Source organism: Heptranchias perlo, chromosome 16 (assembly GCF_035084215.1).
Source record: "Heptranchias perlo isolate sHepPer1 chromosome 16, sHepPer1.hap1, whole genome shotgun sequence".
Taxonomy (NCBI): domain Eukaryota; kingdom Metazoa; phylum Chordata; class Chondrichthyes; order Hexanchiformes; family Hexanchidae; genus Heptranchias; species Heptranchias perlo.
The window spans coordinates 18,292,257-18,308,285 of NC_090340.1; the positions used below are offsets into that span (position 1 = coordinate 18,292,257).

The 16,029-nt window shown below is 44.7% G+C and overlaps 1 protein-coding gene across 4 annotated transcripts in view; it reads right to left on the reverse strand.

Moving 5' to 3' along the window:
- The window catches only part of LOC137333530 (guanine nucleotide-binding protein G(o) subunit alpha), a 261,989-nt gene that overhangs the window by 15,804 nt on the left and 230,156 nt on the right, over nt 1-16,029 (reverse strand). For 2 of the 4 annotated variants that reach the window (XM_067997730.1, XM_067997731.1), the window contains exon 6: nt 11,037-11,166. In XM_067997730.1, the coding sequence (XP_067853831.1) occupies nt 11,037-11,166 (130 nt within the window). Of the gene's footprint in view, nt 1-2,213; nt 3,505-6,553; nt 6,708-11,036; nt 11,167-16,029 lie in introns of those variants that run through there. The other 2 variants (XM_067997728.1, XM_067997729.1) reach the window with 2 other exon arrangements.

The following is a 16,029-nucleotide window of genomic DNA, read 5'->3' on the forward strand; positions in this document are numbered from 1 at the left end:
CCCACCAGTACAGGTCCCACCCTCTGGTAGCAGATCTCATCATTACTCCAGGAAACAAATGGAAGTCAACTTCTTGGACAGGAATGCATTGGTCTTACTGCCTAACTGTACTTGTAGTCCTATGTCACTGCTACTGGTATATGACCCAGTACCCATCACTCCTATGCTGCCAATACCAGTTGTGTTTCCAGTAAATGAGCAGTACCCAACACCTTCATGCTACTATGGCTGATACTGATACCATCAACCAGTACCGGTCATGCCCCTTGTTCTAGATGTGGTACCAGTATATGAATCAGTACCCATCAACTGCCAGGCCTGCTCTGGTACCTGCATCATTCCATCCCTAGGCATATACCTTGTTCACTTTCCTGAAGTCAAGCAATTTCAAGTAATTGGATGCTGTCTCAATCTTATCCAAGATTCTCCTGTGTACCAGGTTTCCCAGTGCAGGCCTGTCCTGGCCAGGCTGACAGATCTATCTGATTAGTCATTGAAGATATTCAAAGCCAGTAATAAAAGAGGTGGAACTCTCAGGGGCTGAGCCTGTTTGTTCATTCTTGAATACTGCTCTTGGTTATGTGCTGTTATTTAATGCAGCGATTAGTTTGATAACACATACATTGTCATAGGAAACTGAACTACTTAGATCTCCAGGATCTTGGAGACCAGGTGCTATTCTACAACATAGTATGTCCTTCAATGAAACATAGCCTGACTCAGAAATACTGTCTCAACTTTGCCTTCCACTAGCTACGTGACAGCTACAGTGCTGTGCCGTGCATCACCTCTCCTGGTGAACAAATAAACACCCAGTTGGAATTATACAGAGGCCGCTACACCAGGCAAAAGAGATGTCTGCAACTGTCTAATGGAATAACCATGTAAAACAGCAAATCTAAAACACCGCTTGTTGTCTTTTCCATACCAAGGGCTCTCTGTCCAAAACTTTGGTTGGAGGCGGGGGGGGGGCGGAGTCCTGTTAATTCTCAAAGGGGCAGGATCGAGCCCCACAGTGTGCTCAGGAATACTGGAGAAAGACATTTCTGAACCTTTCCAATCCTCACATGGCCAGTAGCCCAGTCAAGCGATTCCGCGCAGTCAGAAGTCAAGCGTGGTATTTATGGCACTGGAGTCATTCCAGAAATGTGGAAACTGGTTGTGACTGGGGAGAGGGAGGGACACTGCAGAAAAACTCAAGTGTAACAACACATCTCTCAAAAACAATACTATGGATCAGCATATCAGCCTCCTATGAAAAGACAATCTCTTGTAACTGGGACAGACATAAAATAAAATCTATTTTATTTTGTCATTATATTATTTTGATTTGATTTTTCTGTATTTTATTTAAAAATATTATTTCAGTTTTAATAGTGGTTTTTAATATATATTTTGATTTATAATAGATATTTTTGATGTTAGTAGATCTCCCCCACATACATACACACAAGGTTCACAAGAAGTTAAAATTGTGAAGAAGAATTTTGAAGGATTATTATTTAATATTTTGAAGATTTGCCAGGTTGATCAGCAAAAAAACAAAAATCTGCAAGTTTTGCCATGAAACCAAAGTTTTGGAAATGAGCCTCAGTACCACTGCCCTCCACTGACTGACCAACCGTGTTAGGTACAACAAATATCAACAATTACTGGGTTCCGACATCTGTGGCTCTAACAGTGCCAAATCCAAAGAGGATAGGAGTTACACACGGCTCTGCCCACATTTACCACACAGCTTCCCGCGCCCCACGTGGACCAGATAACACGGGTCCCCACGGACCAGATAACACGGGTCCCCACGGACCAGATAACACGGGCCCCCACGGACCAGATAACACGGGTCCCCACGGACCAGATAACACGGGCCCCCACGGACCAGATAACACGGGCCCCCACGGACCAGATAACACGGGCCCCCACGGACCAGATAACACGGGTCCCCACGGACCAGATAACACGGGTCCCCACGGACCAGATAACACGGGTCCCCACGGACCAGATAACACGGGTCCCCACGGACCAGATAACACGGGTCCCCACGGACCAGATAACACGGGCCCCCACGGACCAGATAACACGGGCCCCCACGGACCAGATAACACGGGTCCCCACGGACCAGATAACACGGGCCCCCACGTGGACCAGATAACACGGGTCCCCACGGACCAGATAACACGGGTCCCCACGGACCAGATAACACGGGCCTCCACGGACCAGATAACACGGGTCCCCACGGACCAGATAACACGGGCCCCCACGTGGACCAGATAACACGGGTCCCCACGGACCAGATAACACGGGTCCCCACGGACCAGATAACACGGGTCCCCACGGACCAGATAACACGGGTCCCCACGGACCAGATAACACGGGTCCCCATGGACCAGATAACACGGGTCCCCACGGACCAGATAACACGGGTCCAGTTACTGGTTTTTTGACACAGTCCAAGGCCGACAATCCCTCAACAATCCCTGAGCAATCTCTTCCCAAGCAAGTCACATTTCTAATTTTAGCAACAGCACCAAGTAAAACCTGAAAGAAACCAGCATCTGCATCAAATAATTAAACTGCTGAAACTGCGGGCTTTCAAATGAAAATTTACCAAAATCCAATATTTATTTACGCAATGGAAATGTGACTATATGAGTTCTGAAATATAATGTTTTTTAAAAAAAAAACAATTTGAGGAACTTTTCAGGTAAAGTGAATCCGAGGATAAATTTAGTTAAACTGAAAACATCGTGAACAAAAGGCAGAGGAAAGAGAATGGGAATAGCCAATACCGAATGTATCAAAGGAAAATACACAAGCATACACAATGTAGGGGTGTGTTTGTGTGTGTCTGTGTGCGTGCGTGCATCCTGAGTGTTGGAGCCAGGTGTGTCTGCGTGTGCGGCTGACAATGTGAATGGTTGTGTATAAGTAAGTGGCTCAGTACCAGTAAGGGTGGAGTTATATTGCACTCGATGCGAACTCCAAACAACACGACTGCCTCCCCGAGGGGAACTCGAACCTCCTGGTTTCACTGCTGTCGGTAGTCTCCAGAGTTATACTGCCACTCACGCATTGAGGCACACCCAAAACATCAATGCAAAAGTGGCAGTATAACTGCGCCCTAAGGGGCATGGATCGTGTGACGGTGTGTGTGTGTCTGCCTGGCCACGTGTGTACACAAGTGAAGATGAAATCTGTCCAATTTCGCTCTGTGCTGGAGCAGCAGCTGCACAATAGGCTGTTTTGTTTTTATCTGAAGTAAAACCAGTGGCAGAATTGTCTGCAAAAATGCCACCTTTACAGTGCCCGACTGACTCTAGTACAGTCCGCACCCTCGCAAGTTGTTAGCAATGATCACATCGGTTACTGCGTCAAAAACAAACTGGATGTTATTGGTGTCGGTGGCACAGGTGATATGTGTGTAGATCTCCTTGTTCGCTGACTTGTTCTTGCTCTCGTATTGGGACTGAATGTAAGAAACAGCTTCAGCAAACATGCTGGGGCCTGAAAGAGAGAGAGAGGGAGAGAGAGAGAGAGAGACAAACACACAGGAAAAAAAATAGCATCAGCAACATTTAAGGTTGATCTCTTTACTCTGACCAGTATTTTTTTCTGGTGCTAGACATCAGCCCTCTGAGATCAAACTACAAATTTTAAAACAGTGAGTAACACGGGTAAAACGTTCTGTGGTCTCTCAGTCTCTGTTTTGCTTTTTTGGAAGCTTGTCAGGAAATATTTTTACTAAACTTTAACAGAGACATAGACAGACACCCTGCCCAAAAATAAATGCCTTGGGGTAGAATTCTCCCAATCTCCCGTCGTGACTTCGGGTGGGAAACTCCGCAGAAACGGCGATTTACACGGTTTCTCCAGGGGTTCGGCCAAGCTTCCGCCGAAGTTGTGGCAGGAGATTGGTCGAACTCTTCGCCGAAATTCCAGGCAACTGGGATTAGCAATAGAAATAAAGACTTGCATTTATATAGCACCTTTCACAATCTCAGGACATCCCAAAGTGCTTTACAGCCAATGAAGTACTTTTGAAGTGTAGTCACTGTTGTAATGTAGGAAATGTAACAGCCAATTTGCATACAGCAAGGTCCCACAAACGGCAATGACCAAATGATCTGTTTTAGTGATGTTGGTTGAGGGATAAATATTGGGGAGAACTCCCCTTCTCTTCAAAATAGTGCCATGGGATCTTTTATGTCCATCTGATGGGACAGACAGGGCCTCAGTTTAACGTCTCATCTGAAAGGAGGCACCTCTGACAGTGCAGCACTCCCTCAGTACTGCACTTGAGTGTCAGCCTGGATTATGTGCTCAAGTCTCTGGAGTGGGTCTTGAACTCACGACCTTCTGACTCAGAGGTGAGTGCTACCGATTGAGCAATTTTGATTTGGTTTTATGTATCTATGTCCGCAGTTGCATGACAGATTCACACAGTCTCAGACTGGTATCTGCAAAGTGCCTTCAAAAGGAGCATAAAATCAGGGGGAGGGGGGCGCTGTAAAACGGGCGCTATACCCGAACCCGCCCTGTAGGTCAGGTTAAAATCAAGGCTAGTGTTTCTGTATGCATGTGTATGGAAATCTTATCCTCCCACTTTGTGACAGGTAAGGTTTAGCGGAGTCCAGCAACCCAACTAACAGCTCCAGGCTCTCAGCGATCCCAAGCCAAGGCCAACAATCTCGGACCCATAACGCTGCTGTTTCCAAATGAGCCAGACTTCTAATTTCAGCAACTACACCAAAGAACCCGCCCCCAAGAGAAATTACTTCTCCATCCGATAATTAAACTCTGCAAAACAGCTGAAACTCGGCTTCCTAATAAAAAAAATGTAAAAATGAGCTGAGAAGTCTAATGTTAAAAATAACTCAGGGCAATTTTGAGATTCTCACAGTAAATGGGCCTCAAAATCCTGAGTTAGCTACTCTCAGTCAGTGCGGCAACTGGGGCACTACGATTAACCTCAGTGCATGTGAAATAGTGAGGAGAAAGTGTGCCATGATTTCCACAACTTTTGGAAAGTGTCTGCGTGTGCACGCATGCACATGCGGTCGTTGGCTGAGCACAGGATCGGATTCAGCTGTGGTGCCTTCCATGGTGGAGCAGCCTGCCTCTCTAGAATGACACATGAAGATTGCCCACTAGGGTGAGGTACCAGAGGCCTGCAGTAACTCTGCAAACAAGCATCTGTGCAACCAGGACAGGAAACTGGCAGCAATTAGGGGGCAAAATCACTCAAAAAAAAATCTGGAATCTACATTACAAATGTTTTTGATTATGTCTCTGTGGAGCACCTTGGGATATTTTTCTACATTTTGGGTGCTACATAAATGCAAGTTGTTATTATCGCTACAATTGTGCTTCCCCCTTTTATATGGACTATGCCGGTTGATGATGTCATCAGTTGAACAGACAATGTAAGCATCAGGCAAGGTAAGATGGGCTCATTCTGAAGTAGGGTGGAGATTTAGTTTAGCTTAAGAAAGCTACTTAAAGGTAAAACTTCAAATGCATTATCCATGATGGGTATGGTACTTTCATGAGGCAATTATTCTATTTTTGTATATATGTTAACCAGAGGCTTTCCCATCCATGATGATCTCCAGCCTTTAGGAATCAAGCAGAAACACCTCTCTCAGAATCGATAACCTTCTCCTAGTATTGCTTCACAGCCAATTCTGAATTGTAGTCACTGTTGTAATGTAGGGAAAGGCAGCAGCCAATTGGCACAAAGCAAACTCCCACAAACAGCAATGAGATAAACGGCCAGATAATCAGTTTTTTACGATGCTAGTTGAGGGATAAATCTTGGCCAGGACTTCAGGAGAACTCCCTGTTCTTCTTCGAACAGTGCCATGGGATCTTTTACGACTGCCTGAGGGGGCAGACGGGGCCTCGATTTAACGTCTGATCTGAAAGACGGCACCTCTGACAGTGCAACACTCCCTCAGTACTGCACTGAAGTCTCCCTGCTCATGGATAATGCAATTCAAGTTTTCCCTTGAAGTTTAACTTTTTATGTTTAACTAAATCTCCACCCTGCTTCATAATGAGTCCATCTTACCTTGCATGCTGCTTACATTATGTGAAACTCCTGACTGAATTATTCCTAAAATAATCGAGAGGAAATGGGCATTACTTAAATTATAATTATGGCTAATTTTTCCTGTGATGTAGGCAAGTGTATCTCATCTTTTTGAAGGGCAGTGTGTGTGACAAGGGTTAGTTGTATTTTCAGTGTTCAGAATTCTGTGGATGGACTCATGGTGTATCATCTCCTGGAACATTGGGTTATTTTAGACATCTCACATTTCTCGCTCATAAACTAACAACAATTTGGTTCCATTTCCTGACACAAGTGACTTAAAAGTAAATTTTTTGAACTTTGCGAGGACGAAGGTTTGACATGCTCTCGTACCAACATTCAAAGAACTTAAATTCAAGCTATGGAACTTCAAATAATTTACCAAATGATTTCCTTTTGCCTTTTTTTTTAAGACTTGTGCGTTTCCCTCCCCACCAAGAGATGTGGCGGTGGCCTAGTTACCTGTGTACTCGGGGAAGCAGATAGTTAGCGGAGATTTCTTAATTTTCTCCTCAAATATGTCCTTCTTGTTGAGAAAGAGGATGATGGAAGTGTCTGTAAACCATTTGTTGTTACAGATACTGTCGAATAACTTCAACGACTCATGCATGCGATTCTGAAACAGAAAGAACCGCCCTTGGTTATAGCAAACACTTGGAACCCAACCATAACAATTCTATCTCGACAGCTCAGTAAAGATCTACTTTTACAATTTACATGTTAAATACAAAGTTAATTACAGAAGGACAATGCTACTTCAACATTTTACACATATAACGTTATAACTGCATCTATTTGTTAAAAAGTTCATTTAAAAGGTATAAATCATGCACCATGCATGTATTGGGAACTGCAGCTGAAGACTTGCTGCCTTTTTCTATCTCTAGGCTCAGAATCCATGCAGAACCTTGCAACCAGAGAGCAGCGGCAAACATTAATTGGATACATTAACCAAGGATGTCAGAGATCCTTGAATTAATCCAGACTTGAAAACAGTCGGTGATTGACCTCTTTCTGACCTTCGAGACTTTGCCATGACCGTTTGTTTTTATTAGCTGCAATGACTTAAAGATGGGTTGTGATAGGCTGGAGTGAAGGAACTAACAAAGATTAAAAAGTTTGTGGACTTTACCAAACACCATAATGTCAGCTCATGAAGACACTTGTTGAGTGCCAAAAGGACTACCAAACGCATGGACAACAAAAAAAACACATTACATGTGCCGAGGCAAAGTAAAAGACAGAAGAAAAAATTTGGAAAGACTTGCATGTCTTTTATATGGCATATGGTGATGGGAGGAGCTCGTGACAAAGTTCTGGCCAGAGGTCACACTGCTGCTTTCAATTCTTGGTCAAGAGAAGCTTCATACCTGCCAATTTGGGTTGGTCTCTCAAAATCTCACGCTCATTATTAGCATTTTGTTTGCAACAGTCAGACGGTGGTGGAATGGTGTCAAGAGGCTGTAGCGTGAGGCTGTAGCTGGAGGGCACGCCTCCTTCCCCCGGGGACGTGATACCAGAGAGCAGGCAAAAGGAGGACGAAGCACACCCAGAGTCATGGGATGGTCACACGGCATTGAAGGCACACTGTTATGTCACAGTGCAATCCAAAAAATCACTATCATCTATGCAGCATACCCTAGAGGGGCATCTCTTTACATAATGAATAGAGTGCAACTTAGCCAGAAACCAATGAAAGTTCACACAAATAGCACATTTTGATTGCATTTTGCTCCTAGAGATTGCTCAGTATGACAAAAATGTAATTCAGTTCTATATCTTAAGCTATGCCACTCACTAAAGACAAATCGCTGAGCTCCTAAATATTGACATTATTTTACTTCACAGTATTGCCTCCTTGTGTTCATCGAACATGATGGAAACGTCCATCTCACTCTTGCACAAACTCACCACTGCATACACCAACACATTCCCCTTTAATAGAATCGCGGCAAGAAAAACCTGCTGCAACCCTCCCCAGTCTCACATTGCAAAGATCTGTTCACTTGGACAGAAAATTCACAATCGATATTCCAAGGAGGAAAGATTTGAACAGCACATTATTGTAGAAATGATCATTCGGATTCTTTCAGTCAGACCCATGCTGGAAGGGCTGAATAGAATCAATAACTGATGTGGAGACGGACAACAACAGACCTCGCCCTGTCACTTCAATGCTGAACACTTTGGGGATAGTAATTACACTTTAATAAAATAATACTATCAGACCATTCTGATGAAGGATCTCTATCTGAAATCTTAACCTATCTTTTCAGATGCTGATGGATCTTCTATATTTTCATTTCAGATTTTCAGCATTGTTATCGCAGACCTTCCCATTTATCAGAGTATGCGATTGTCACTGAATTTGCTTGTATCTATTAATGACATCACTACATCAACTGGATGTCTAATTATAACGTGCCGTTAACCTTTAACGAGAGCTCATTTTGACTTGTGCAAATAGAGAAAGTACTCTATCGTTTCATTTCATTATAACAATGTAGGAAAAGGGCTGTCAGTTGATCAAGCCACTCCATCCAAAAGCCGGTATAATTACTATATCATGGACTCCACCACTCACGAATCACCTGTTGATTCCTATTTGAAGAAATACTAAGATTCTGCCCCTACCTCCGAAAAAAATCAATCAGCGTTATTAATAACTCTCAATCCCCTTTCTCAACAGTATTGATCCAGATCCCTTCATAGGTGTCAATTGAACCCAAATCAACTACCTTCTTTGGGAGTCTGCGCCACATGTCCACTATCCTGTGGGAAAAAATATATATTCAATATTATCTTCTTTGGAACCCTCTAAAATTCTTATATCCTCAAAAAGGGTTACTACTAAATCCTAATTAGTATAGTTAGTAATCTGCTTGCACAAAAATGAAATAGATCATTCTTTATTACTATTATATTTTGCTATCAATAAGCATGATAATGTATTCCATCACGATGATGGAATATAATATTCTCAACGGGCTCCCATCACTGTTGTATTGTCCCATTGGGTTTGTGTAAAATTAAATGTTTTAAAAAAAAAGAAAAAATTGAGTTATCGAAGGTGTATTTTTGTCAGTGACAGTGGCCGTTGTAGTGTTGGGGTTGTTTCCTCATTACAAAACCTATTTCAGCAAGTTACAAGTAAGCTTAAGGCAGTCTACACAAGGCCATGATGACTGCTAGTACCAGTGAAACAAGATGACACCATGTGAAACAATACGTCACCTCTCTACTGCTGATTGCACTGTACCTAAAGATGAAAAATGTAGCCCTCTGTGGTGATTGTATATTCAATAAATGGAACAAACAGGTATTGAGGACACACATCAGGAATGGGGCTTGTACTTGGCAGCATTAGACTCTCAGTCTTGCATGGAATTGTACAGCTGAATGATAATACACAGAGAAGTAGCTGACAGTCAGTGACAATGGGAGAGAATCACTGGACATCTGTGCTTGGATCAGAATTCCATGATAATCAATATGGCTCAGGATGGTACCATGCAAATGTATGTTCGAGACAGATCTGGATTTCTGTAGGGGCAACCCTGCAATGATATTCCTACATCAACAAGTCCTTACACATTACACTTGGTGTGTGGAGAAACGTGGTAGAGAATTTGACAGCAACCACCCTGCTCAGCTCCAGAATACAAAAACATACAGGTGTATACTATCATTTGAACACGTCAACACACACAGTCACTCAGCTTTTGATTGCTGCCTGATTCCTAGAGGAAGGAAAGCTGGGATATTGTAAAACACATTGAGTTAAAGACACACTACTGGACCTGGGAAGCAAAATCGTTAGTTCACATTCCCTTTAACGCTGATGCAATCCTAACAATCAGCCTACTGTACACAGTGGTTTTAAAGGTAGAGGGGATGCAAGAAGGGGGGCTATGAGGTTGTATTGGGATAATCCACCTCTCCAAGACTTGTCCTATCAACACATGCACGTCAGAGACTCTGCAATCTTGCCCTGCATCAACTGGAATCTTATTTGTTGCATTAGAAATCCTGCATGTGCATTTATAATAGTACTTTTTTTTTCCCCCAAGAGGGTCATTTCCTGTCGAGTGAGAAAGGCTTGGTTGGACATGACAAAGGATCCTGGAACTGAATTATAATATTGGCAAAATTCCAACAAGGTAGGCCCACTTTGTTCTCGGATGCTGGTTCTACGTTAAGTACTTTGTTGCTCTTTAAAATAAAGTGCACGTTTTTAGCCATTTCCACTGCTTCGCAAAATCTGAAAGTTTGTATCTTAGGGGGAAAAGAACAACCAACAATGCACCAAGAAACAAGTCATTGCGCCTCTATGTAAATAGTGAAGAGCAACACACTTCCAACAGGAGATAAAGTACAGCAAGACTGATAGCCAGCACGTCAGTCAAACTGTGTACCTTAGACAGCACAACCCTGTGTATGGAAGAAAATAAATACACAAGAGCCAAAACACATCACATCTACTCGGCATCTCACGGACATCTGCAGAGACAACAATCTGTCTCTTACAGCACTTGACACCGCTTGAAAAACAAATCTTATTAGATGCAGGTGATATTGCTTTTATAATTCAATGCTCCTGCTACCCGCAGATAATGAGGAATCACAGTTCTGTCTTTCCCTTCTATTCATGTTCTGTCAAACTCCCTTCCCAGACTCTCTACGTGAAGAGGCAGATTTAATCTCAATTTCACATCTGCAGGTTTATGCACACAACTATTTGAGACCATCGATGTACTTACACACACACACACACATTATATAAACAGACACACCGGTGGAACCATGGTTCTGTCCCTCACTGGATACTTGAAATGTTACTTTTACTTCAGTTGCAGGACAGAGACCTGAACATTCATTCTGTGATCTGCCAGGCAGCACACACATCAGGTAGCGGGCCTACACCATCATTTGGGGCCCTACTCACCGTGGTCTCATCCTCATGGAGCACCTGATCGTAGCCACTCAACGCCACACAGAAAATAATTGCTGTCACATCTTCAAAGCAGTGGATCCACTTCTTTCTCTCTGATCTCTGACCTCCCACATCAAACAGCCTGTGAAGAAAATATAATAATTTTTTAAAAAAGACTCAGTGATTGACAAACTAATGAGATTTTCTCAGTCAGCAATGGGGGATGTGGGACTGACAGATAGGCATCACAACATGACTTCCATAATTTATTGTCTCTGATATGGAAAGCCCAGAGGAGGTATTTTTTTTTTATTATTCGTTCATGGGATGTGGTCGTCGCTGGCGAGGCCGGCATTTTTATTGCCCATCCCTAATTGCCCTTGAGAAGGTGGTAGTGAGCCTCCTTCTTGAAACGCTGCAGTCCGTGTGGTGATGGTTCTCCCACAGTGCTGTTAGGAAGGGAGTTCCAGGATTTTGACCCAGCGACGATGAAGGAACGGCGATATATTTCCAAGTCGGGATGGTGTGTGACTTGGAGGGGAACGTGCAGGTGGTGTTGTTCCCATGTGCCTGCTGCTCTTGTTCTTCTAGGTGGTAGAGGTCGCGGGTTTGGGAGGTGCTGTTGAAGAAGCCTTGGCAAATTGCTGCAGTGCATCCTGTGGATGGTACACACTGCAGCCACTGTGCGCTGGTGGTGAAGGGAGTGAATGTTTAGGGTGGTGGATGGGGTGCCAATCAAGCGGGCTGTTTTGTCCTGGATGGTGTCGAGCTTCTTGAGTGTTGTTGGAGCTGCACTCATCCAGGCAAGTGGAGAGTATTCCATCACACTCCTGACTTGTGCCTTGCAGATGGTGGAAAGGCTATGGGGAGTCAGGAGGTGAGTCACTCGCCGCAGAATACCCAGCCTCTGACCTGCTCTTGTAGCCACAGTATTTATATGGCTGGTCCAGTTAAGTTTCTGGTCAATGGTGACCCCCAGGATGTTGATGGTAGGGGATTCGTTGAATGTCATGGGGAGGTGGTTAGACCCTCTCTTGTTGGAGATGGTCATTGCCTGGCACTTATCTGGCGCGAATGTTACTTGCCACTTATCAGCCCAAGCCTGGATGTTGTCCAGGTCTTGCTGCATGCGGGCTTGGACTGCTTCATTATCTGAGGGGTTGCAAATGGAACTGAACACTGTGCAATCATCAGCGAACATCCCCATTTCTGACCTTATGATGGAGGGAAGGTCATTGATGAAGCAGCTGAAGATGGTTGGGCCTAGGACACTGCCTTGAGGAACTCCTGCAGCAATGTCCTGGGGCTGAGATGATTGGCCTCCAACAACCACTACCATCTTCCTTTGTACTAGGTATGACTCCAGCCACTGGAGAGTTTTCCCCAATTCCCACTGACTTCAATTTTACTAGGACTCCTTGGTGCCACACTCGGTCAAATGCTGCCTTGATGTCAAGGGCAGTCACTCTCACCTCACCTCTGGAATTCAGCTCTTTTGTCCATGTTTGGACCAAGGCTGTAATGAGGTCTGGTGCCGATTGGTCCTGGCGGAACCCAAACTGAGCATCGGTGAGCAGGTTATTGGTGAGTAAGTGCCGCTTGATAGCACTGTCGACAACACCTTCCATCACTTTGCTGATGATTGAGAGTAGACTGATGGGGCGGTAATTGGCCGGATTGGATTTGTCCTGCTTTTTGTGGACAAGACATACCTGGGCAATTTTCCACATTGTCGGGTAGATGCCAGTGTTGTAGCTGTACTGGAACAGCTTGGCTGGAGGCGTGGCTAATTCTGGGGCACAAGTCTTCAGCACTATAGCCGGGATGTTGTCGGGGCCCATAGCCTTTGCTGTATCCAGTGCACTCAGTCGTTTCTTGATATGATGTGGAGTGAATCGAATTGGCTGAAGACTGGCTTCTGTGATGGTGGGGATATCGGGAGGAGGCCGAGATAGATCATCCACTCGGCACTTGTGGCTGAAGATGGTTGCAAAAGCTTCAGCCATGTCTTTTGCACTCACGTGCTGGACTCCGCCATCATTGAGGATGGGGATGTTTGCAGAGCCTCCTCCTCCCGTTAGTTGTTTAACTGTCCACCACCATTCATGACTGGATGTGGCAGGACTGCAGAGCTTTGATCTGATCCGTTGGTTGTGGAATCGCTTAGCTCTGTCTATAGCATGTTGCTTCCGCTGTTTAGCACGCATGTAGTCCTGAGTTGTCGCTTCACCAGGTTGGCACCTCATTTTTGGGTGCACCTGGTGCTGCTCCTGGCATGCTCTTCTACACTCCTCATTGAACCAGGGTTGACCCCCTGGCTTGTTGGTAATGGTAGAGTGAGGAATATGCCGGGCCATGAGGTTACAGATTGTGCTGGAATACAATTCTGCTACTGCTGATGGCCCACAGCACATCATGGATGCCCAGTTTTGAGCTGCTAGATCTGTTCGAAATCTATTCCATTTAGCATGGTGGTAGAGCCACACAACATGTTGAATGGTATCTTCAGTACGAAGACGGGACTTCGTCTCCACAAGGACTGTGCGGTGGTCACTCCTACCAATACTGTCATGGACAGATGCATTTGCGACAGATTGGTGAGGACGAGGTCAAGTAAGTTTTTCCCTCGTGTTGGTTCGCTCACCACCTGCCGCAGGCCCAGTCTAGCAGCTATGTCCTTCAGGACTCGGCCAGCTCGGTCAGTAGTGGTGCTACCGAGCCACTCTTAGTGATGGACATTGAAGTCCCCCACCCAGAGTACATTCTGTGTCCTTGCTACCCTCAGTGCTTCCTCCAAGTGGTGCTCAACATGGAGGAGGACTGATTCATCAGCTGAGGGAGGACGGTAGGTGGTAATCAGCAGGAGGTTTCCTTGTCCATGTTTGACCTGATGCCATGAGATTTCATGGGGTCCAGAGTCAATGTTGAAGACTCCCAGGGCCACTCCCTCCTGACTGTATATCACTGTACCGCCACCTCTGGTGGGTCTGTCCTGACGGTGGGACAGGGCATACCCAGGGATGGTGATGGAAGAGTCTGGGACGTTGGCTGAAAGGTATGATTCTGAGAGTATGGCTATGGGTGGGACAGCTCTCCCAATTTTGGCACAAGTCCCCTAAATGTTAGTGAGGAGGACTTTGCAGGGTCGACTGGGATTGGTGGTCCGATGCCGGGTGGTCCGTCCGGTTTTATTCTTATTGTGACTTTTTTTAGCGAGATTTTACAACTGAGTGGCTTGCTCGGCCATTTCAGAGGGCAATTAAGAATGAACCACATTGCTGTGGGTCTGGAGTCACATATAGGCCAGACTGGGTAAGGACGGCAGGTTTCCTTCCCTAAAGGGCATTAGTGAACCAGATGGGTTTTTATGACAATCCGGTAGTTTCATGGCCACCATTACTGATACTAGTATTTTAATTCCAGATTTTTTATTTAATTAATTGAATTTAATTAATTGAATTTAAATTCCCCAGCTGCCGTGGCAGGATTTGAACTCATGACTCTGGATTATTAGTCCAGGCCTCTAGATTACTAGTCCAGTAACATAACCACTATGCTACCGTACCCGTTAATGGTGGTGATGCTCCATGCAGTCCTTCACAGAGAAGTAGAACGTGTCCTTGTGGCTGCAATTCCCTTCAGAGCAAGTTTCTGACTTGGCTGAGGCAGTGAGCACAGGCCAGGCACTTCCCCACAGGTAGGATGGGCCATTCACAGTGAGACGTCTATTGCTTTTAACAGTCAGTTGGTTATAGAGAATCACTGGGGCAGGATCAAATGTAAAAGGGGTTTGAAAGGGTAGAGGTAGAGAAAATGTTTCTGCATGTGGGGGAATCCAAAACTAGGGGTCGTAAATAGAAAATAGTCAGTAATAAATCCAGGAGAAACATCCTTACCCAGAGAGGGGTTAGAATATGGAACTTGCTACCGCATGCAGTAGTTGAGGTGAATAGCATGTATGCACTTAAGGGGAAGCTAGATAATTACGAGGGAGAAAGGAATGCAAGGATATGCAGATAGGATTCGAGGAAGTAGGGTGGGAGGAGGCTTGTGTGGAGCATAAACACTGGCATAGATCAGTTGGGCCGAATGGCCTGTTTCTCTGCTGTAAATTCTATGTACATCTGTTCCAGCCACACCAATATGTCTTCAACAATTGGAGATTTTAAGATGCCAGTTTGTGGTTCACAGTTCTTTACTCACAAAGGCATAGAAGCAGAGACCAGTGCTTTCAGAATTCAGTGTGTAAGGAGGATGGCGGGTATCACCTGGGAGCAGAGAGTAATCAACACCAACACAATGAGAGAGTGGCCCTTGTGCAGTAACGTATGTTTCAGTGAGACAACTGCAATGGGTGGGCATATGGCAGAAGTGTGGCACCTTGGAAAGTGATGGAGTGAGTGCCATCTGGGAAAAGACCATGTGGAGGGCCACAACTGAGATAATGGGGCTGTGAACTGAATGTGTAGAATGGATAAGTGACAACAATGGAAGCTGGTAGAAGGGAGAGCATGATGGTGAGATCTTATGACGTTGAAGATAAGCTTAGTTATCATGACTGGTTGAGAATAACTGCCCTCCTCCCTGATCAATGCAATGCAGAAATAATCCTTCAAATATATACTATGTGGGGACTATCTTCCCCATCCGATATATAATCACAGGGGCAAAACTCCCTCATATACTTGGATAACCCAAAATATATAGATCCACGGGCGTAATCTCTTGATAAATACAACGATCGAATTACCCTGATATATACCAGGATAGAGAGAAACTATTTCCGTTGGTTGCGGATTCTAGGAGTAGGGGGCACAGTCTAAAAATTAGAGCTAGACCTTTCAGCAGTGAGATTAGAAAACATTTCTACACACAAAGGGTGGTAGAAGTTTGGAACTCTCTTCCACAAACGGCAATTGATACTAGCTCAATTGCTAAATTTAAATCTGAGATAGATAGCTTTTTGGCAACCAAAGGTATTAAGGGATATGGGCCAAAGGCAGGT